Source organism: Rhea americana, unplaced genomic scaffold (genome assembly GCF_003343005.1).
Source record: "Rhea americana isolate MKP2758 unplaced genomic scaffold, rheAme1 scaffold_23, whole genome shotgun sequence".
NCBI lineage: Eukaryota > Metazoa > Chordata > Aves > Rheiformes > Rheidae > Rhea > Rhea americana.
This window is the reverse complement of record NW_028186346.1, coordinates 7,446,730-7,469,710: the sequence shown is the minus strand read 5'-3', so window position 1 is coordinate 7,469,710 and position 22,981 is coordinate 7,446,730. Positions and strand designations below refer to the sequence as shown.

Here is a 22,981-nt window from a genome sequence, read left to right as displayed (position 1 = left end):
GTTAAATCAGCTAGTTGGCTTTAACACAGAACTTAGATTTAGTAGGCACAGCACTACTTACTTTTAGAAAGGAAGCTATTCAAGTYAGGTAAAATACAACTGATTCAAATTTAAATGAGCTAATGATGGCAGCAAGTCCACTAATTCAATGACAAATTTTAATAGTTTCATTACTGGACTGTATGAAATTAAGTATACTCTAATTGATGCCTGAAGATGCTTCATATTTGCCAGCACTTTTTTTTTTTCAATGAGCCTAAGTATGAACATTAGACTACACTAAATACCACTCAGAAGATAATAATAAAAACATCTTCTAGTGAAGACTGGCAATGATAATTGCCATTCTCACAGAAGATTGCTAGCCCTAAGTGAATGTCACTAAACTGCGCTCAATAAGCTACACTGTTTATAGTAACCATCAGAGATTATAGAGGAAAAAAAGCCTGCTTTCTACAATCCAGTGCTTTAAGCTGTTTTCCTATTCAAATTTCACTCTGCTCATATTATAGCAAACACATTCCTAGTGTACTGTATGTTACTTTTTATATTGGTGATATCTGTATCTATAGATACAGAAAGACAGTATGATCAAATGAAAAACTACTGTAAGAAAACTTTCAAATTAATGAGAAAGCTGCCTTTTGTTTAAAAACAAATTAAGCAGTGTTAAAAAAAATGAAAGTATACAGGATTTGCACTTTCTGCACAGTTTTGCAAGCCTCCGTGGGTTAACTTTTAACTAGAACTATATGTTGGATACATACAAGGAGCATGATGCCCTCAAAACAGTCATCTCTTAAGAGTTAATTAAAAGCTTAAATATTCCCTTAAATTTCCTTAAGTATTTAAATAGGATTTTTTGTCCAATCTGGTACTTTATGTGGAAAAAAAAATATAAGCTATCTTTATTCCTATTTTAAAGTATTCCACAGCAAGGATAAGCAGAGCAACAGGCTCCTTTAAGAAATGCTTCCCTTAATTGCATTTTCCATTTAATAAATGCCATGCACACTCATGGTAGAATATGTTTAAGAAATTTATAACTACTTTAACTTGTAGTTAAACTGTTGAACAATTTATTCARCATTGCTTATTTTTACCGCACTAACCTTATTTAACTGAAAACAAATGCAGCTTCTCCAGGTCACCTTCAAACTTTATGCAAAATTAAATCTTACGCACAGGGTTCATACTATTTTTAAAGGCCTTCAGGTTAGAAAGGGGAGTACAAGGTTAGACAATGCTGAAAGGAAGTCATCTAACACATCTTCTCTTAGAGTTTACAATGATATCTAATAACATCTGCGTAGTCCATTCCTTGCTTCAGAATGAGGAAAAGGAGGGTTGAGTAGGGAGAAAGACATACCAGTAGGAAACTTCCATCCCTTAGCTCAGTCAGTATTTTGCTGTTCAAAAGATTATGTAAAAATAAAGGGCTTTTCAACATTTCCAGATCAGAAGTAGTCAGTTCACTCTGACTAGTGACACGGAGGGGGCGGTGTGGAGAAGCCTCAGATTCTATGCTGGATGTCAAAAGCCAGGTTGCGAATGAAGAAAGGTACATAAGACAGATCTGTGTTTCACASAGCTGTTCATGAAATGTATCTCTTTGTTAGAGAGTAACAGCACTTCAAAGTTTTATCAAATTCACAAGTCAAGACAGTGGGGTTCTTTCTACTTCAGTAGGCACCAATGCCAAGGAAAAAAAGCGTCAYTGAATTCTGATCCTTAAAGCCATCACAGGTTCAGTCAGAGAGGATAAAATAACAATAACAGGGCACCAAAAATCCCACAAACTTTTTCAGTCTCCATCTGAGGGCAGATTATTAGAATACTTACTTACTTTAAGAATTTGAGAAAGCATAATATTAAACACTGCTGTGTTAAGGTCACTCATTTTTTCTTCCCCAAAATGAAACATATCTTACATATGCTWCAAAATATTTTGAGAGTTCTACCACCAGTTCTCACAATATGAACAGATACACTAAGTCCATAACAAATTGAATAAAATTTCATTACAATTTAAGTAAGAGGTACGGCATGATCTAAGAGACTTCCACCAAATCCATCCCTCCTAAAAATAACCATTTATTAAAATATATTTTCTATTACTATGATGACAGCCAGCTCTTAATTCAGTAGTTTTGACGTAGACTCAAATATCTAGCTATATACCAAAGTGGTGTGYTCATTTTCAGTTCTAAATTTGCAACAGAATGGAATAGGTGGAAACATTTGCCACGAAGTCTTGACCACAAACACTGGAGATTTCCAAGTACTTCATAAAAAGAAAAGTTACAGACTACTAACCAGCACATGCATTTTTGTGCTATTGAAGAAATATACAGATGTTCATAGTTCTCAGTTAGCTTTATATTACACAACTGTTTTGTCATTCTACCAGTAGACACACTTAAGGTGCTGAAGCAAATAATCCCAGACTACGGAGATAGATGAGGGAAACAAATTAAAAATTAATACTGGTAGACAAATTCTTTAAGTCATATGCAAAAAAAGACTTAAGTATATCTTTTTCAAAAACTAACATTCAGTACCTTTTTAAATTTTCCTTGTCGCTTTGCTGCAGACTGCCCCTGGGAGTTAGAATAACATACTGTAAGAAAACATGCACACACCACACAGGATGGAGACACCTTCTCTGTACAATTATGGTTCAACCTACAGATTTTTAAACTGTTAGAGTCACATCAATGATCAAACATGCTGTTAAAGCATGCTCTTTCATTTTTTTTAATAAATAAAACAACACATTATTGTGTATACAGTCTCTTGTTCCTGTAAAACAAGCAAGTGTTGTTAACCACTTAGCTCAAAATACTGAAATCACAGAWATTCAGCTTCAAACTGTAGATTTAAAATTTAGGCTCTTTAGTGGCATTGTTCTATTTCATAATAAACATACTGAAATTAGATATRTTTTCCCCTCAAATCACACCCCATTTGGTGAACTAGAGATAACTGTTGCTTATTCCTCCTTTTTGTCTCCTGGTGCATGATGAAGTTTGCTGAAGGCAGCAGAATCTAGTGCTACTTAATATCAACCTTCTTCCTCTAAAGCATTATTGTTATGGTCGTATTTCAGAGTATGATGTGAAACAGACCTCAGCAAGAATTTCTCTCAATATAAGCTCTGAAGTTTTCTTGACTGCCAATAAATGAAATTTGACAAGTAATACCTGCTAACTACTGCTTCCTGYCCCAGAAATCATGGTATACAACTTAATCTGGTATTAAAATAAAGGTAGACAAGAATTACAACTAATTGTTCAAGGTACTCCAGCATTCAAGTTAAGCAAACTAAACTACACTACTGCAATGGATTTTCCATGGATTTTATAAAAGCATACTTGCAACCTTGCAGGAACTGCAAAGAAATATAAGATTAAAATTTTTTAGTTAACTAATAGGGTTTTCCTCATTAGAGGTATAGCTTCCTACACACATAAATTCTCTTAGCAAACATTAACTAAAATGCAATTAAACCCAAGATTAATACTGTAATTTTTTCCATTGATTACAACCAGATCAGATTTAATGAACCAAAATTGTCTATTCAACAAGATCTACAAGGTAATAAAATACATCCACCTCTTCACAGATATACATGCTATGAAAACAAACACTTAGACAAGTTGTTCAGCCATATTTAGTAATATATAGTCCTACAGATGGACTACCTTTATAYGTTCATGATCAACACTAATTCAAATTTACCCTCAGCTTTATCATCCATCTAAAAAACTGGAATAGCTAAGGGAATCTTCCAGATACCTTAGYACTAGATACACAGAGTGTTCTGGCTACTTTAAATGCTGTTAAATTACAGATTCATTCAAGTTAGACAACAGTTTTTACAGGATTCTGCATTATGAGCAAAACAAAAACACAAAACACTACAGTTTCCACCATGAAATACACTCTCTGGACAGTCATACTAGTGGTTGACAACATCAGCATGTGCAGCAGGTAAGAAGATTTGCTTAGGCATTTTGAGTCAAAATGCCCTATACTTTTGTAAAAATAACTTATTTTAGCTGAGAGCTATATGCATGCAAGAAAGAGTATATACATTTACTAGGGAATCAACATGCACAAAACAAAACATGGAGTTTTATATTCTTCTCCATTCAAAAAATGATATTAAACTAGGCAATTATTTCAAAACATTTTTGAAGGCTGCCACACCAACAAAAAAAGCAATTGCTTCTACAAAATATAAAGATTCAGAACTAAGGAATCATTAGAATAAGACTTAGAAAATTTTAATTTCAAAYTTAACTACAGGATGAAAATGAAACTAATAGAAGTACTCAGATTTTAAAATAAAACAACTGCTTCTAAAGTGTTCAGTTAATGAACTGACTGCTTTTTAAAGTATTAAAATAGGAAAATATGACACTTCCTGGCACGCAATTCTCCTGCTCAAAAGTGTTCAGAAAAAGAAACTATCATTTGTTTCAAATACTCACAGCTTTCTTTCCAAGTTCTGTTTTAGACAGTGTAAGAGCTCCTGAAAGGTAGCATCCTGGTCCTGCTCCTTTAGGTATTCTATTTAAATAAAGAAATTCAGTATGTAAAACAGGTTCATTAATATTCCATTGAGATACAATAAAGAACCCAAATAGTGAAAAGAGCAACACAGTAGGAATGACCAAGCCCAGGCAGGTAGATACTACATAGTATCATTTCAGTTAGGCTTAAAGGGMCCTGGTTAGATGTACACCAGAAGCAGGAGCTCAGTAACTTACTTGTCATCAGGCAGAGATGTAACAAAGAATGGCTGACTGTGTTTTGGTGGTAGTGTCAAACTGTTGGATTTCTTCTTCCCTAAGAGAGCAAGGCTATGATTTTCATAAATATCTAAGCTCAAGGTATTAGATAACCTGTGAGAAACAATAAACGGAAGGTCTTTGATGCGATCCAGCTCACTGTTCTGTTCATGGCGAATTTGTAACCGAATAGTGTAATCTCCTTTTTCCAGTTTCACAGAATACTGAAAGAAAGAAGTTCTTGTAAATGACACAGTTAAATACTTAACCTTGCACACAGAAATCCAGAAATAAAAATCATGTTTTCCCTGATGTATATAGCTCTAACCATTTAAAATACGCTAGGCCACTTGGCTTTTTTTCTTTTTTTTTTTGGGGGGGGGGAAGGTAATCTTAAAATTTTTTTTTTAGTGCACCATTTTCATAAGAGCAACACCCATTTTTGTATTGAATGGCAAAAAGATCCCAAACAAAAYAGGCTGGCATCATTTGCTCCTACTCTAACACTTAGTAGCTGCTCAAATAAAAATTAGACTTCTTACTAAACTTCCAGTTCAAAATCCTCAGCAAGTTTTCCTCTATATACTTGCAGTTTACCACGCAAGTCTAGGGTTATATGATTTAGAYCACTTTCTACTGTCTCAAACATTACACTGTTTTTCCACAGTAAGGGACCTGATATATCTTTGGGATTTAGGGTTGCTCTTTAAAGACCTGACAGGTATCTTTGCCCTGATTCTATAAAGCTGTCACATATGCAGTGATGAATATGCAGATAACATCATCCTTATTTATAAACATGAGTAAATTCTCCATTTTGAAACTGTTAATTTCTACCAACCTAAAATGAGACTATATGTTTTGAGCTAGGTTTCCTTTAGGATTTTGCAGTTACTGCTGTAATACACAAGGYAGAGTCAGAACTGCAAGCTTTGATGAATAATTATTTCACTAACGTTCCACAATGACGTGACTTATTCTCCTCTTATTTCACCAAACGTAAGAATTTAGTAATTGTTTCCTCTTATTTGTGCAATGAGAACTACAGGCTATACAACTGCTGTATCAGTTCCACAGACCACAGTTTGGGCAGTAGATTTGGATTCAGTGAGTCTTCTGATACTATACTAATAGCTAAGAAACTTGCTTTAAGAGTATCAGAACCTTTCTGTGGTTTTTACATGAATACCAAAGGTCTCAGAGAGCTTGAACTTTTGCACTGCCCCTTCATGATAACCTATCAAAGTAACAGAAGACAACTTAAATACAGAATAAAATCCCAAACACTTTTGCTTAGTGGCCACTGGTCCTGCAGGAACATGAAATTTTATGTTTTCCTTTAAGTTAAAAAATTATCCTAACATCAAACATTTCAYCTTCGAACAGGTCCTGGACTACCATAATATAACTCAGAGTTGAGTCACCAGTTGTCTTGGTCAGGCTTAAGCCCAATCATCATCTAGAAGCACCTTTAAAAGCTTATCCTCAGATACATCAAGTATTTCTGAAAGCATGTACCTCAGTATGGCTTTGTTCTAAGTGTAAAAGCAGTCTTATATATAAGTACAGGAGGACAGGATCAAACAGTTCTGAAAAGAGCAACTAACTGAGAACACTTTTCCCAGAATTGCCTTAACTGGGCTATAGAGTCATGCTTTCTGTTGACATTTCTTCCTGGATTTACAAATTTTGAAATGTTTTAGAATTTTTCTATGATGCAGAACACTAGAGGGGCACAGACAGGTCCACCAGGCAAAAATACTGCTTTAGTAACTTTTAGGTATTCTAGCACATTAAAAATGCAGGTTAAGGAATGYAAGTTTAAATAATTCAATTTGGAAACCTAATTTATAAGATTCGTAAGATATACATTAGAGTGGATCTTAATATTTATAATTCCAGAATCATCAATCTATCAAAATTAGCATCAGACTGATGAAGTCCAAGTGTGAACTCAGGCTGGTAAAAATAGTTTCAAAAAGAACAAGGTAAAATTTTTCCCTTATGGCCTTCTACTTAAGATCCAGATCCACAGGCTGTTCCAGTGGAAAGAGATCCCCATACAGGGCATGGTATCTTTGTCAAAAGCATCCTTTGAAAGATAGCAACAGAAGGTAACTGAGTTCTAGCACTTACAAAGGCTGTTTAAAGACATTAATGGCATGCCTTCATGGACAGATCTGTGAAAGGACAAGTTAGACTACAGAAAAGAACAATTCGACAGATCCTTTTTTAACCTTAAAGTTGAAAGGTACCTTTGTAAAAAACAAAACACAACACAAAACCACCCCCAAAAGACAAGAACTTTAGTTCATTTCTTGAGCAGCACAGGTCAAAATGGCAAGAAATCAGAAGTTAACAGCTTTTTGTAGAAATAAAACAAGTCATAATTCTTATTCCTCCATTGGGAGTGGGAGAAAAAAGAAAAAAGTCACTTCTTCAAAATAAAGGTGGCAACTTGTTACCCTCTCCTCATACAAACACATCACTGAAAAATACAATGGCTGCGCTTGTTCTCCTCTTCTCGTATTGTACTTATGCATCAGGACCTGTTGTTTGGAATTAAAAGCAGGCTTGGGAGGTGAAAAAGAATGAAACTTTCATCTCTGAGACAGCAGTAGGCAACAAATATATTACTCYGTACCTGGTGCGGATAAGCATCTCCTGACCCCATTTGTCTTTTGTTCTGGTCAAAAATAATCCACAGCTGACTATCAAATTCAGATTCGTACAACAATTCACAAAGAAGAGGACAGCTTGGAGTTACTTCTCCACTCTTAGGCTACAAAAAGAAAGGTCGAAACATTTATTCTGCTGTTAAATAAGACAGATACAATCCCCATACATACATTCAAAAGGAGATCTGAATTGAAGCCATTTCAATCAACGGTAACTTCTAAAAAGCACTAAATCAGAATTTTGACTCTAGAGAGCCTACAGTTTGACTCTAGACCCCATTTCTGACAGGAATCTAGTTAAAGCTAAAGCTTATTTTAGAGAACATGCTGTATTTATTAACGACAAACAACAACAACAAAATCCCTTTACCTGATGGAAGTTATAGGTCAAAATCATCTCATACAGTTGACGGTTATTTGGTAAAATATCTCTGGATCCCAAAGGTTTGATTTTCGCACTCACTGGTCTGCAGGTAAAAACAAAAGAAGTCAGCTTTAATAGACACACTCATTCTATACCAAAATTCTTCCTAAGCAAAAAGCATGTTCTGAATTATAGCTAAATTCAGCATGTGCAGTAACTTCACTCAAAATACTGTAGATATCCAAATACCGTAAGAAATTCTTCAATTACAATGGATGTCAGGTCAAAAAAAAAGTCAAGGCTTACTGACATAACAAACACTGCYAAATATAGAAGCCAACAGAACTTAGCAAGCGCATCTAATGCTCCAAATTAAAGGTCATGACAGACGGGAAAGACCAATAGACTTTAGGATTCGGGGGGYGGGAAACAGGTTATTTTACATCTCCAGAGTGTGTTGCCATTAGCACTTTATTTCATAGACTGAATGAATRGCAAGTAACTTTCAGGACAAAATAAGCAGTTAGTTGAGATTTGCTTGCTATAGAAAGGTTCTTTCAGAAGAGGATTTGTAAAAGATCTTGTAGAAATCAGAGTAATAGTCCCTAGCTCCCTAACACAAAGGAGAAGCTTAGCCAACACCACTTGTCTGGAAACTCAAATATAGCTAGAAGCCACTGCTTAGGACAGGACAACTCTTTAAGTCTTGTGTATCAAATGGTATAGGCCAAATAACATCAAGATGGGRAAAAAAACCACAATTTTGGAAATAAGAGAAAGGCAGAATTAGGGTGACCTGTGCAACGTATAAGACTACATTCCATACAAGCATTATGATAATCTTAATTACATGATCATGACTTTTCCACAAGACCCCATCACCTCTTTCAGTACAAAGAGCACCAACAGTCACCAGAGGTGAGGAGGGGAGGTCCATACTAGGGTCAAACCACAGGTCCTTTTAGTCCAGCATTCCAACTCTAACAGAGACCAAATAGTAACAGTTGACAGAAAACTAAGGGCAGAGTAATAACATATATATGATATGTCCCCCTAATACTCACCCTGTCTCCAAGCATTTGAAACTCAGAGACGTAATGAGAAGCCACTCAGTACTCCCCCTCCAGCCCAGGTGTTATGACTCATACTTCATTCAAGAGTCACTATTCAAACCCTAATTTAAACATCAATAGCATCCCTATTTTACTAGCCAAGAGTGAAACAAAGATACATTAGGAGACTGCTTCATTTCCTCACTTAAGGCATATGAAATCAAGTATTTCTGAATCTAGCTTCAGGTAGCATGTACATTCACCATCAAACTTCTAATGACTTCACTTCCAGTTACAGAAGYCAGGTGGAAAGGTTTCCGATGAGGGGCCCAAGTAACGGGAAACATTAAATTACTGATCACTCTGAAATTGTCTGGTCGGGATCCTTAGACAAGCCTTAGAACTACTGCAAAAAACGTATGACATTTCTTTCTCCTTCTGAAGTTCCCAAACTCATAAATTACTGTACTGGTTAGGAATTTCCAACATAGCTTTGCTTCCAAATCAGCATGTGTCAAACCAACAAGCAAAGATAACTTTTCACAAGAAAATCTATACCAGTGTTTTTATAAAAACACTGCTGATCAAAAGAGAAGACAATCTTCCTAGGKCAAAATCAGGTAGGATTTGAAACGGTTGCATGACTACTTTTTATTAAAAGTTACAAATTTATCCTGATGCAAAATGGAAGAGTTATAAAATAAAAAAGTTTCACACACAGGAGAATTCCCTCCCTTCTTAGCTATATTCACTACATACCAATCAACACCTGCAGCAAATAACGTGGAAGTTCTTTAGATAACCTGCTGATTCCCAGAAGAACATCCCCTATTCTGTGCTTCCAAGGTAAGGTTCCCACGAAAAAGGTTATCATGCATGGAAACTATAGAGCTGTGTTTACATACACCTTTTTAAAACCCTATTAGGGCATTTTAGTTTTCTGTCTTGATCTAGGAAATTTTATGAAAAAYTGGCGTATGTTGTAGACCAGTATGTACAGGATTGGAAGCTACTCAGGCAYAGAACACACTGAAAGGCTCTGGTACATTCTGGTCAACTGAAGGATCCACAACATTTTCATTCTGAGTGGACGTTTTCAACATTTAGTTGCTTGTGCTCCAAGAAATTTCTACTAAAGAGGTAGCAACTTTAAAGCAAATTATAAGGCCAAGCTTGGATAATTTTTCCATAGTGACAGTAAATAATACATTCTTAGTAAAAGGCACTCAACCTACTAAATTTCTAAATTTCACACTTGCAACACTGCTTCAAAAAAAAAAAAAAAAACACCACAATATCATCAATTATTTTAAGAAATAAATTGTGCTAAATTATTATGGTATCTTTTACCTCTAGTGATCTCCTAGAAATAGTGGAATATTTTTGTAAATACTTTTTTTTTTTTAAAGTATTTAGCCAAGGAAAGTAACTTATATGGAAGAAGTTACCATAATTGCCCAATTTTGTTATAAGGAACAATAAAGAAAATGTTGAGAAATTTGTGTATGATGCTAAGTCTACTTAGTATTTCTCAAGAACACTCGTTATCCTACATTTCACCGTTAATTTGTTACTATTTCAGCCACATACTAGTAACTTGCTCAAAACCGTTCTYCAAAAACTCTACCTGAGTGTTTGAACCCAGCTTTTCAGATTTATGCATGGAGCAATGTCTTCATACTTCAAAAGGGACTGAACATCAAATCGTACGATGCCTTCTGAAGCATGCTTAAAAAAAAAAAAAAGAAAAGAAAAAGAGTATAACAATTACTATTCTGTACATTTAGAACATAAGATACGGACGATCTGATGTGTTCCTCCAAAATATAATGCAAGGTCTATTTTTCTATATTAAAAAAATAATAATATCAATCAAGTCTGGAAGTGTCACGACCTCTTATCTCTATGGCAGCAGGTACACTACAACTTCTGCTACTCTACTCATTCAAGATTGGTTACCTTAGCAAAATACAACCTCTGCTTTTTCCCCCACTTTATTCTGCTCTTAAAGTTCAAATAAATTCAACTTTACACATGAGAAAATTCTGATTTGCTCAGGCCCTTAGCTGAAAAAAGGGAGGAGCCAAAAGAATTGACTCCTAAGTCAATGCTACTTCCTGCAGATGGTACCATCTCTGTTTGGGAAGAGCRCCCCCCTCCTAAGCAAGGTGAAGTCAAGCCAAACCAGGTCGCACAGTACAGCAAAGAACACAGGAGCAAGACAGACTACTGTAAATTTTACGCCAACRTTTAGAAACATTTGAATCCTTTGGTATCAGACTTACAGGAGTCACAACATTGCCATCTATACTGCGCCTTCAACTGTCCTAAACAATGAATCTCAAACCTGTATATCACAATAAAACACTGAACACAGACTAGAAAACAAGTCTTAATGACKATTTATTCTGAAAACAGTATTGTGTTTTAGCAATGGAAGCTCAGATTATCAAGTTCAAGAATTGTTTTCATACAAAGGTTTCCTACAAATAACAGTTACAGCTTCAGCATGTTAATATACACTCTCTATTCCTGGTGTTTTTTTCCCTCTTTCCCACTGATTCATAATGAAAATGCACAGAAGAATTCATACCAATCATAACTAGTACATTTCTGTGGTACTAAGCTCCTGTTTTCCTACATTTAATGGAAAATATGAACATCTTGCATAGAAGCATACTTAGAGTCTTCCTAAATACAAGCAAGAATAAATAAAAGCTATTCTTAGTCTTATGACAAAGTCTAGAATATCAGAACAATTCAAAATAAGAACTCAGAAAAATTTACCATGTTTAGCTGAGGAGTAGCGCAAAGTACACCATGGAAAGAAATTGTGTAATTGATGCTAACATCGCTAAGGCTTGCCCACCACCGAGCAACACAAAATTCAATGGTTTTTCCAGCCTGGATAACAAAAAACACAAGATTTAGCCACAAGCTCTTATCTTTCCCTTCTATTAACCCCACCTTTTTCATTCCCAAAGCAAAAAAGAAATTGAATATAGTTCAAAAAAAAAAAAAAAAAGTAGTTATGTCTAGTCTACTTCAATTATCTAAGTTTATACAGAATCAAATGACATTATGCTTGTCCAGAAAAGACAAGACAGCTCCAACAAAACAAGACGTCTGATTACTCCAACTAAACAAAGAATACCAGAAGTAGAAACTACTGGGAAAAGCGTGGCTTTCAAGTACTACATTGTCTTTTCCTCTCCTTCAAACCAGAGACAGGTTAGTTCATAGATGAGTTTAAATACACATGCCTTAGAAAATGAGTATTACAGAAAAAGAAACTACTCTCTGCTTCAGTAAGAAATAAAGCTTTAGAGTTTCTTTTTAATCTGAAATGATTAAATTCACAATCAGTTGTGTGGGACAGACTTAGCTTTAGGTCATGTACCTCCATTTTCTAAGAGGGTAAGGGACTGAATAGCAGAGAAATCACAAACCCTCACACGCTTTAGAGCTATGCAACTAAATTAAGGGGAAGTGTGTGTGGGAGGCACTTGAACACTGGACTCAATCATCCACACACCTGAACTGTTAGTGCATCCTCTGCTTCTGTTTTAGACTGCTCAAACTAGATGTATCCAAGGTAAGTCTGCTATATCTGAGCAGCAATGAACATGAGCTAGTTGTAATCTGGCTTCAAYGCCAAGGAGATATCCCAGACCACCACATTTAGCACTAAAGGTAAAATACGCTAAAATATATTTATCTAACAAGTATCGGACCCCACTCGAAATGGAAACAAACTAGTTTCTCTAAACAAGCACTAACAAATTGAAAAGACTAAATCTTCAGAAATACTATAATGGTAACACAGGATAATTAAGAAACACTACGATGCTATTAAAGACCTTTTCAAAATAGACAAACAGACCACTATAAAAAACTTTAAATTTCTTTTCACAGAAATTCCCAAACCAAAGAAATCAAAAGTGAGTTCAGTTTTCATTGTGCTAATATATTACTTTTTCTGTCTTTCTCTCCCTCCTCCATCCCTATCCCAAAGTAACTTACTAAGACAGGAAATGCTTCAGTCACTGATCCTTTTTCTGGTAACGATGAAAATTTATAGAACTCATGACTTCTATACGCTTTTTGTTTCACTAGCTGTACAGCATGAAGAACAAACTTGGCAGTCACATCAGATGAACATGAACATACTGTCACTTCTACATTAAAGAAAAAAATTAAGTTTAGTTTCAACAGTCAAAAATTTTGGACAAAAGGGAAGCAGATTCACCAGAAAAAGACTCTAGTTTCAGAAGTTATTTGTAATTTAAGAAGTTACACTGCACTGAAGTGGCTCCATATGTGAATAATACTTACGTATCACATACTTAAAACCTTTTCAGATTAAGAAAAATCAGCTAAGTTCAAAAATCAGCAAAAAGAAATACTGACTCTTTACTGAATGGTGAAAATTAATCAGATGAATAGACTACAGATGTGAAATCTGTACTTAGAACACAAGACTGTTGCTGAATTCCAAATTGAGTCTTATCACTACCTTCTGACCAATGAAAGACTATTAAATAAAAATCCTTTTGGTAATCTCTCACAGAAATAAATTTTCTCTCTTCACTGCGGAATTATGAGCTACGTGCCATAATACAAATCATATTTTCTTTGGTTTCTTTTTCATCTCAAAACAAGGCAAACCTCTGGCAGGAATACTGTTCCACACATATGGGGAATCCCTTCAGCAAAGTGCAATCACTTCAAACTATATTTGATAGTTTCTGGAAGACTGGATGAGGATCCCACTATACTAGGAACTGTGAAACAGCTCAAAGTCACTCGTCTAAGAGCCAAAACTCAAAAAAGTACTTCATGCCTTTTTAAAAAAAGTCAAATCCTCAAGTTCTTACTCAAGCCGAAATTCTTCAATATAAGAGGTCAAGACAACTTTGCCAAGCRCGACCATTTTCCTTACCAGCCCACGTAGCTCCCTGTGGAACATCAATGAAGTGCCTTCGGATYTGACCAGGTTTAAAATGAACATCCTTATATGCAAGGTCATAGCTTGATGATTCATCTACTCTGTAAATTAAAAAAGAAAACAAACAGTAATCAACCAGACTGCCAAACTGAATTTTAGAAGATATTTCTAAATACACATTATTACTTCAGACTCCCTAGGTCATATCCAATACAGAAAGAAGCAAATCTCTCGTTTCTCTGAATCACTATACTTCTTGCTTTTTTCTACTGGCCTATTCCAAGAGAATTGTTCTGGATTGTGCATATTTACATTAGCACACACCCCTGAGCCACTGCCACATAGGTTAAATGGGTAAAGAAAACTAACTAAACTTAAAAAACAAAACAAAAACCCCCACACAAATGAAGTCTGAGTTTACTGACCTTGTTGGTATAACAACAGTTATTGGAACTCTGAATAGAGGGCCTGCATTAGGCATTGCTATATCAAATCCACAAACCTGAAAAAATAAAATACAAACACTTAATCTTTGTTCAAAATCCAATTTAAAAGATATTGTAAATTTTAAACTAGTTGCAGATTACTTGTAATCTGTAGTTATCAATCAGAAAAAAAGATCTTCACTTCAATTACTGCCACCTTAGAAATAATAAAGCAGCAAGACTAAGATTTAAGAGCTTTTCACCTTTATGTTCAAGCTTTCAACTGATGTCTGACAGTCCCTATATCAAAAGCCAGACCTAATTCCAAACTCGGAATTTCCTGCAAACACACATTATTTTAATTTAGCTTTCTTTTGGTTGCATTTAAAATCTTCTAATCCTTCAGTTTCAGGCTTATATTTGATAAAATATAGTCCAATTTATGAAGCCTTTCATGTCCAAGCCTCCTTGCAAATTTGTTCTAACTTTGCTAAAATGTTCTTGTTGCTACCATAGAAGACTAACAACTCTAAGCATCTTAAGCAGGTATTTTCTAAAAGCAAGCTGCTATCCTTTTTACAATCAACTGCAATGCAAGCATTTTATCATTAGTATAAAGTTCGGGATGATGATGAGGAAGGTTGAAGATTGTGTTGCTGGGGGGTGGGGGGGGTCTTTTGGAGAAGTGAAGAAGAATGGTTGGGAAAAAGAGGGAGAATTTTAATGAATTTTATATTAAATTTGTCCAAATGTGAATGTAGCTACTCAAAGGCAGCAGAATCCTTCAATGGCACAGAGTCATTGCTGCAATAGGGGGGAAAGGGAAAACAAGAAAGCAGGTTTCATCAGTACTTCCATGTACCCAGCAATTTCTGAAGCTAAAGCAAAATCTTGGCACTACATAAGACTCTAGCAAAACCATAAAAACCAGCCCAGCCCTTAAGTCACCACAGAGAGAAAAATATTAAAGCCGCTTAAAAACCAGCCCAGCCCTTAAGTCACCACAGAGAGAAAAATATTAAAGCCGCTTAAAAACACAAGTCTATCCTCAATAACAGTATTGTACAAAGCCAGATACTGAGAGGTAAAGCTTATTTGGTTTAAAAAATAAAAATGTTAAAATAAACACAGCTACTTATCAAAGTCTCAATGGTATCATTTATAGTAAATGCCTAATAATTGTTGCTGAACCTTGGAATCAGCCAATAAAGTGGAATGGAGTGTAGCAATATTTTCTAATCTGTACAATGCAGCTTTCATTTCTTGAAAAAATACTTCTCACAGGTATTGATACAGATCACATGAAAGGGAGAAGGCATACAGTCTTGCTTAGAATACGTGTTACTTCAATACCTCTGTATAATGTAGTCCTTCTCTCAGACCACGTGGATCCACACGAATGTTTATATGTCGACACTGGTTCATAAGCTCTAAATGACTAGGGCACTGAACCCACGGTGCATTTGAAGTTAAAGCTAAATGCAACTGGAGAGATATTCTTTCAGCGTTTTCTGTCAAAAAATAAGAATATTTCAGTAATGCAAATGAGTGCCTGGATTCTACCATAACAGTGTTTGCCATTAAAATGTACGTATCTCCAAGAAAAGTAATTAAAAAACAGATTAGTCCCAAAATGGTAAACTCTCCACTAAACTGAGGAAATTGAAACAATAGGACAATATAATAAAATAAAGGTTACATCTTACTTGGAAATTATCCCTCACAGAACAGTCAAACCTGAAAAAGATGAAGGTTAGCTAGCAACTAATGCTTCASTTATCCATGCCATAACCTAGAAGGAAATACACACATTCCTATGTAGAGCTAGATTATTGCTAGACACAGAAAAAAAACAAACAACTGCACTGATTCTGAAACTTATAGTAATTACCAAACTACATTATAGCAACTTTAGTGAGGGTTAAGCTCTCAAAACTAAAAGGGCTACTATGATAACTTAGTCACACTTCCTTCAAAGAAGTCCCACAAAAAACATCTGGATTAGTTTTCATCTCAAAAAGGAGAAGAGAAAGAAAAAGAGAGGCAGCTGTGGGCTACAGCATATCTTTTAGAAAAGCATCCAACCCTAGCTGCAATGTTTTAGTGATTAAGTCAGCTATCAGCTGCTCTAAAGAGCAGTGCCACTTTAAAGAAAACAAAAATCCATGATTTCAACTCTAAATTAGCCTTAGCTTAATTTTCAGATATTTAATTTCATTACACCTTCGCCAGGCAGAGAAGAGAGTATCATCAGATGTGCTTCCTTCACAGGTGTATTAGAAGCAATCAGCTCAAAGAGAACTTCAAGGGACAGACTGAGTAGAACAGCCTCCTTTAATCACATACTTGAACTCCCTCAAACTTAGTCTTTTTGAAGATACCATGCACTGCACAGCAGTAAAACTGGAGAAGTGCTAGAGACACAACATCATGGTGCAAGCTAATTATCCAATACACACACTGTTTGCTTCCTGTCAAACAGAGTCAATCCTACATATAGAGGATTATTTTTTAGTGTCATGCTGCCAATTTAACAAAACACGCTCACTGCAATGTAACCTAACAAACAGATTACTCTGAATCAATAACCCGTCTTTACTAATATCATCTCTTCCTCTAAACACACTCACCCTTTGTCGCATGCCAACTTTCCTAGAAATCAGTGGACCACTGATTTAAAGAAAGAAATTAGTCTCAGGTCTCACATCGATCATTTCTGAATGCAACTTAACCTGTTCAGTTGCTCAGTGAGTCCAGATTTATTTAATAAAGCAAAGCAGGGTAAAATGCTTTACAGAAAAAAAATTCTTGTCAAATCTATTTTGATCTGCAGTTATTCACCCATGTTAAAGTAATCAAAACTTTTATCAGTCCCTTTATTGATTGCCTTAGATGTATTTATGTTTATCTGTTATTACCAAATACAAGTTAATTTTGTTAAACCTTAAGAATTTTCTTACACTGTAAAAATGCAAAGCCTAAAGCTATAGCTTTTGCAATAAAAAAAAAAAATCACATCTTATTTTTTCCTTGTACAAATCAAGTTCTTTCCTACCTGTATTCTCAGGAAAGACAGGTTCTATGCCAACTCCATGATCAGAAGGTGCTGTTATCTGGGCAGGATCTCTGAGGTAGATTCCACGGTTGTTTCCAACAGTAACAGTAAAGCCTACGTTACTTGTAAATGATGAATTTTGAATGAGGTAGTCATAGGCTTTATCAACCTATTAGAAAGAATATATTCCAGATTAACAAATTTCAGGTTAATAGTCATTTATATATACTATGTTCTACATGAAGTATTCAGCAAGCACAGCAACAAATGGTAAAGTAATTCATGTGCTACTTGAGTCATAGTGACTGCACCTTACTTCCCATGATACTAAGTAGAGAAGATGGGCAAACACTTTCAGTTTGCAGCAGCTGCACAAAGCATTGAAATAGTGAAGACCATTTTTTAAAAAAAAAAAAATAGTATTACAACTCTGCTTTACATTTGTTAAAGGATGTGCAACAGAAGTTTTCAGAGATGATTTCAGAGACTAAAACCTCAGATCTACAGTACTAATTTGTCTCTTTCTCATATCTCAAGCAAAACTAACTAAGCATCTGAGCCTTTTATTTAAGGCAAGAAGTTAATCACTTCAAAACAGACAAGCTCCACGGGATGCTCAGGCTAATAAATAGGAAGCACTGAAAAGAATGGCATTTCTACTGTAATTGCATGCTGAAACTGAAGAAGCAGTCTCGTTCTTCCTTCTCTCTCACTACATGCCCCTCTTTCCCAAGAATCAGAACTAGAGATCAAGTGGCATGAGAGCAGGCTGAGTGAACTCATCCAGAAAACTRCTCTCTCTTTCTGGTGGGTTAGTTTTCCATTGTTAGCAAGTACCTGAATAATACCATGTCCTTGTGCAAATACTTCTATGTTTTCAGCTTTCACTGCAGTATTTTCTAATGCTCTTCTGACAGAATGAACAGTGTAATGAATATCATTAGCTTTGAGTCCTGAAATTAAAAATAAATCTATAATTGGAGACAATAGAAAATCTGAAGAAGTTTTACATTATCAACAGTTAATTGTTAAACACACCATAGAAATCTTTTTCTTAATTAGAGAAAAAAGGATCTAATCTCTTTTACAGCATGCAGCTATACTTAATATTATAGCATATTATTACCTGACAGTACTAATGCAATGCCTCCACAGGCATTGGGCGAAGACATGGATGTGCCATTCATGAGTTGTGTTCCTCGCAGAGTCCAGTTTGGAACAGAAGCAATAGCACCTCCTGGTGCACTGATACTTACTCCAAGTGCTCCATCAGTGCTAGTGGTAAGACAGAATTATTAAAAACAAGCATTTTCTCCTGCACATTTTATTCTGAAGGTACTACTGTATCTGTATCTTTTTAAAGATAATTTTAGCTTTAGTGACATTCTCAAGTATGTTATTTTATTAAATTCATTAATCCTAAGAGAGCGTGCCATTAAATGATAACTTCAGATATCATATTAATCATCAGCTGTGCCTGTTTTCTGCATTTTTAGAGGTATAATAATCCACACTGAAAATTTTTAGAGAGACAATTTTTACATCAAAATCATATCAATCAGGCTTCAGCTTAGTCAGAGTAGCTTCTGAGATTTTAACTAAAAAATGCACATAAACAAACCTATTAATTATGCATTTAAGCACCTGAGTACTCTGAGTCTACTTAGCCTTTACTATTTCTAAGTAAGATTAATAACAGAAAAAGGAAGAATAGAAGAGATGCAAAATTCAGATCTCTGAGTGTAGCCACTTGGCAACTACAACAAATTCTGAATTACAACACTAAACTTGAAACAAGTAGGGTAAGTGGAAAAGGCTCAAGAAGGCATGTCAACAGGTAGATTGCAATCTGCTTACCACCTTGCTAAACCACCTCTTCTAAACATGCTTGAGCAAGAAAGGAGGAATGGATGTCTATGGCATAATTAAAGATGCGTTTAGTTTTCTGTTAGTATGAGCCAGACTTGCCCAATCTTTCTTGTGCTGGACAGAAGCACATCACTTGAACAATCACATCACTACACCTCAGCTACCAAGTTCTGCTGAGAAACAGGGTATATTAGTGCGACTTAGCTCCCACACTAACTGTTCCATATGCCTAAGTTCAGACTCAAATCAAAGCACAGTCAGCACAATTCTGCAATACAGTGTTTAGACAAGTTTTATGACAATCTAGTATAAAAAACAGGTTTTGAATCATTACACTTCTGGCCAATCCATGCACAGCAGATCTACCCGAAATCTTCCATCCGAGTCCTACTCGGACTGATTCCCTACCCCAGACCTATTTTAGCAAAACTTTAGGAACTGCGCGATCCCCTGTGTATCACACTCTACACAAGGAGAATCTTCCTTTGGCCAGATTTGGGCCTCCCAGTTCACACACGGTCATTCAGTCTATTTCAGAGTGGAGTGTCAAAGCAGGAGATCTTTTCTATACAGACTGCTTTTTATATCTGGATTTGAGAATCTCAAAAAAAGAATCTGCATAGTAAAGTTCTTGGAACAGTATACTTGCCTGTAAACATACAGACACTGTGATGGACTATTTCAAAAAAATGCTGTAAAGGAGGCAGATGCTATGCAACCAGCATACAAATCAAAGATCAATCCTGACCTTATTTTTTCCTTCCCTCAACAATATTGTATACTGTTTTTCTAATAGCTTAGCCTACAATAGCTTCATAACTTACAAGAACAATTTCAAAATCTAAACACAGGTAAGAACTCAAGAAGAAATGCTGTTCTTTTTCTCTCAAATATGACATCACTGTCAAATTCTGATACACGACATGAAACATAAATCCAACTTTTCACTGTTCATAAATTTGCTTTTCCAGATCTTTGAGATCTTCTATAATGTGAGACAGAAAAGCAATTTCTCTCTCTACTCACCTTCATCAGCTCAAGCAAAACCCTTACGTAGGTTGCACCATTACAGCACTGAAGCCATGAGTCTTGAAATCATCACAATAACAGTATTTTTTCTAAATGATCAACACTAACAGAACAGTGAACTTCACCACACTAATTTTATGAAACAAATGCTACTGAAAAAAGCCTCTGAAAAAATAAATTCCCAAAGAAAAATGTTAGTTTCAACAACTTCTATTGTATCTGCTAAGAAAACCGCTATAGACTAGGTTTTCACTCAAACACATTTCTCTGAAGGCACAGGTTGTGACAAGGCTGTTTAGTGGTATTCCCTCTCTCCCACAGAGGCCTAAAAATAAAGATATTCCAACAACAACAGGCCACCTAAGCTCTTCCCATGGGAAGATTTTTTTTTTCCTTTATTAATGACCAATTTTTAGGTTTTGAATTATGTAATCTGACTCCAAAACCAAAGAATTTATTTGTTTCAAAATAACCTACCTAGGCCCTCTAGATGACCAAGTATATTGATTTGCTGGTAGTTTTTCTCTCAAAGAATATTCAGCAACCATCATATCAGGTGATACATAGGCACCAACACCTATAAGAAAAAGGTTCAACTATTTTAGATGTTAACAAATCTGTGTCAAAGGCAAACATAAAATATCTCCTCTGCTTTCAAATGATTGTGGGAAAAATTCTTGATGTTTATTATGGACATATATACACATATTTCTATCAGTTTATTTTATTTAATTTTTACAAAGCAAGCGAAATGCAGCATGCTATACAGTAACAACACTGATACTCAAAATATCATAAGATTAAACACAGAATGTATCATACAATAGAACTAACATGAATAACTTGAAATTTCATTTCAGCTGGAATAATATACATTCATTGTCTGTACTTCTTTCAGAACAGATTATTTTTGCATGCCTTTTTCTTTTTTTCTGAGAAAGAATATTTTGGCTTAGTTTACACTGTTCTAAACTACACCAATCTCACCTCAAAGCAATCGGTGTGAACTGGTTTATGTTCACAGGGCTCAGAGCTACACCATCTGGAGCAGATGGCCACAAGCATTCAGCTCGAACACCATCAGGATGAGACAGTCATTGTCTTCCCGATTACTCCAATGCAAATGAGTAGCATGTAAATGACTAGGTCAAAGCCTGCTAAAGCTGTGGTTTTAGAGCATGATGCCAAGGACATGTGTTGTCTGTTCTAAAGCRTATAGTCTCATGTCTTTATGCTATAAACACTATTACAAAATTATCATGCCAAGCTGAATGAACCAAACTTGTGCAAGCTCCCTGTTCATACTGTCTGTCTGAACTAACCTAATCTGTCAACTATATTTTGGTTTTACCTCAAAGAAAACTACCTGGTTCACTCCAGATAGAAGACAAGAGGAAGCTATTTTACACACAGATTGGATGATAACCATCATCCTAGTCTCTGGAGTAATAAAATGAATCAGCTGAGTTAGAGTGGATGCATTGTCAGAATGAGGCCAATGTAGATATTAAAAGAGCCTGTTAGTTCCAGTTTCATTCCCCCCAGTCTCACTCAGAGTAATTGCAAATTAACTTTTAGAAAAGTAATCAATGTTAATTCTACTAGTTACCCTGAAACAGCAGCTCTCAAACCTTCAAGTCTACATGCTGGAGTACTAGCATGAGGATTGTGAGGTTTACTGCAGTAAACAAAATACAGTAGCATCAGAGAATTTATATAAAAATTAAAAATAGGAAAGCTAAACATTTTTTAAACTCTTATATATTAATCTTTCATCAAAATTAAAAAAAAATAACCACACATACTGGCACATCAGAAGAACAATTCTTATGCCAGTAATATAAGTTACAGTAATACAGTAGACAAGGCACCATAGCTTAAAGAATTGTTCCCTCAGAATGACCTCTCCAGATAGCGTAATGGGAGTATCTTATATTCAGATTATAAAGCTGAGTTTCACTATGAACAGAAAGAAAACACACCAGGATACCTGATTAATCACCATTTAGACTTAAAATGGTATTTCTGACAATTTAAAGCGCACTTCAAGACCTCACATGAGATAAAAATAAAACTTAGTTTAATTCTAATTATAAAGTTGTGTTTACCGATAGGTAATCATCCGAGTGAAGCAGTGTACTTAAGAGTTAAAAAGAATCATCTTGGAATCTTTGAATAAGCCAGACCACAAAGATTTATTTTATAAATTTTATAATATCATATCAAATTAAGACCACCTGCATCTGTTACCTCTAGTTTCTGCATAGGTAAGTTCTTGAATTGTAAGATAACAATCTAAGCTTCTGTACCTAAAGAGACAGTAAGTGCCTTCCTCAGAATTAATCTTGTCGCCTACCAAGTCTTTGGAAATATCTTAGATTAACAATTGACCCATGATCTCAAGTAATGAGGACACAGCTTGTAAAGATAGCAGTTGAATACTGTCAAAATAAATTATTTACCTATTACACTAGATGTAGTACCACCAGGACATCCTACTGTAGAAAGGCAAGGGCCATTATTGCCTGCACTTGAAACATAGATTACATTGTGTTTCCATACAGCTTCATTAATTACTTCACAAATTCTCCTAAAGAAAGAGAGAAAAATAATTCATTTAATCAACAATACTGCTTGCCTCCCAGATATCAGGAGCAAAACTCCCAGTTCCAGTAGAATCCCTGTGTCCAGTCAGAGAGCATATGGAATATTACAGTCTGCTTCCCATACCTAACAGAGGTATTTCCAGTACTTAAGCTGACCAC

General features: G+C 35.3%; 1 protein-coding gene across 3 annotated transcripts in view; it reads right to left on the bottom strand.

The window, feature by feature from the left end:
• TPP2 (tripeptidyl peptidase 2) overlaps positions 1 to 22,981 on the bottom strand; it is a 49,338-nt gene that overhangs the window by 15,314 nt on the left and 11,043 nt on the right. For 2 of the 3 annotated variants that reach the window (XM_085306011.1, XM_085306014.1), the window contains exons 9-24: positions 22,679 to 22,806; positions 20,694 to 20,793; positions 18,445 to 18,593; positions 18,156 to 18,271; positions 17,319 to 17,487; positions 15,617 to 15,774; positions 14,264 to 14,340; positions 13,833 to 13,939; positions 12,914 to 13,068; positions 11,678 to 11,794; positions 10,518 to 10,618; positions 7,845 to 7,941; positions 7,441 to 7,578; positions 4,776 to 5,020; positions 4,497 to 4,575; positions 2,562 to 2,600 (exon numbers count right to left, since the gene is read on the bottom strand). In XM_085306011.1, the coding sequence (XP_085162137.1) occupies positions 2,562 to 2,600; positions 4,497 to 4,575; positions 4,776 to 5,020; positions 7,441 to 7,578; positions 7,845 to 7,941; positions 10,518 to 10,618; positions 11,678 to 11,794; positions 12,914 to 13,068; positions 13,833 to 13,939; positions 14,264 to 14,340; positions 15,617 to 15,774; positions 17,319 to 17,487; positions 18,156 to 18,271; positions 18,445 to 18,593; positions 20,694 to 20,793; positions 22,679 to 22,806 (1,975 nt within the window). The remainder of the gene's footprint in view (positions 1 to 2,561; positions 2,601 to 4,496; positions 4,576 to 4,775; positions 5,021 to 7,440; positions 7,579 to 7,844; positions 7,942 to 10,517; positions 10,619 to 11,677; positions 11,795 to 12,913; positions 13,069 to 13,832; positions 13,940 to 14,263; positions 14,341 to 15,616; positions 15,775 to 17,318; positions 17,488 to 18,155; positions 18,272 to 18,444; positions 18,594 to 20,693; positions 20,794 to 22,678; positions 22,807 to 22,981) is intronic. The other variant, XM_085306012.1, reaches the window with a different exon arrangement.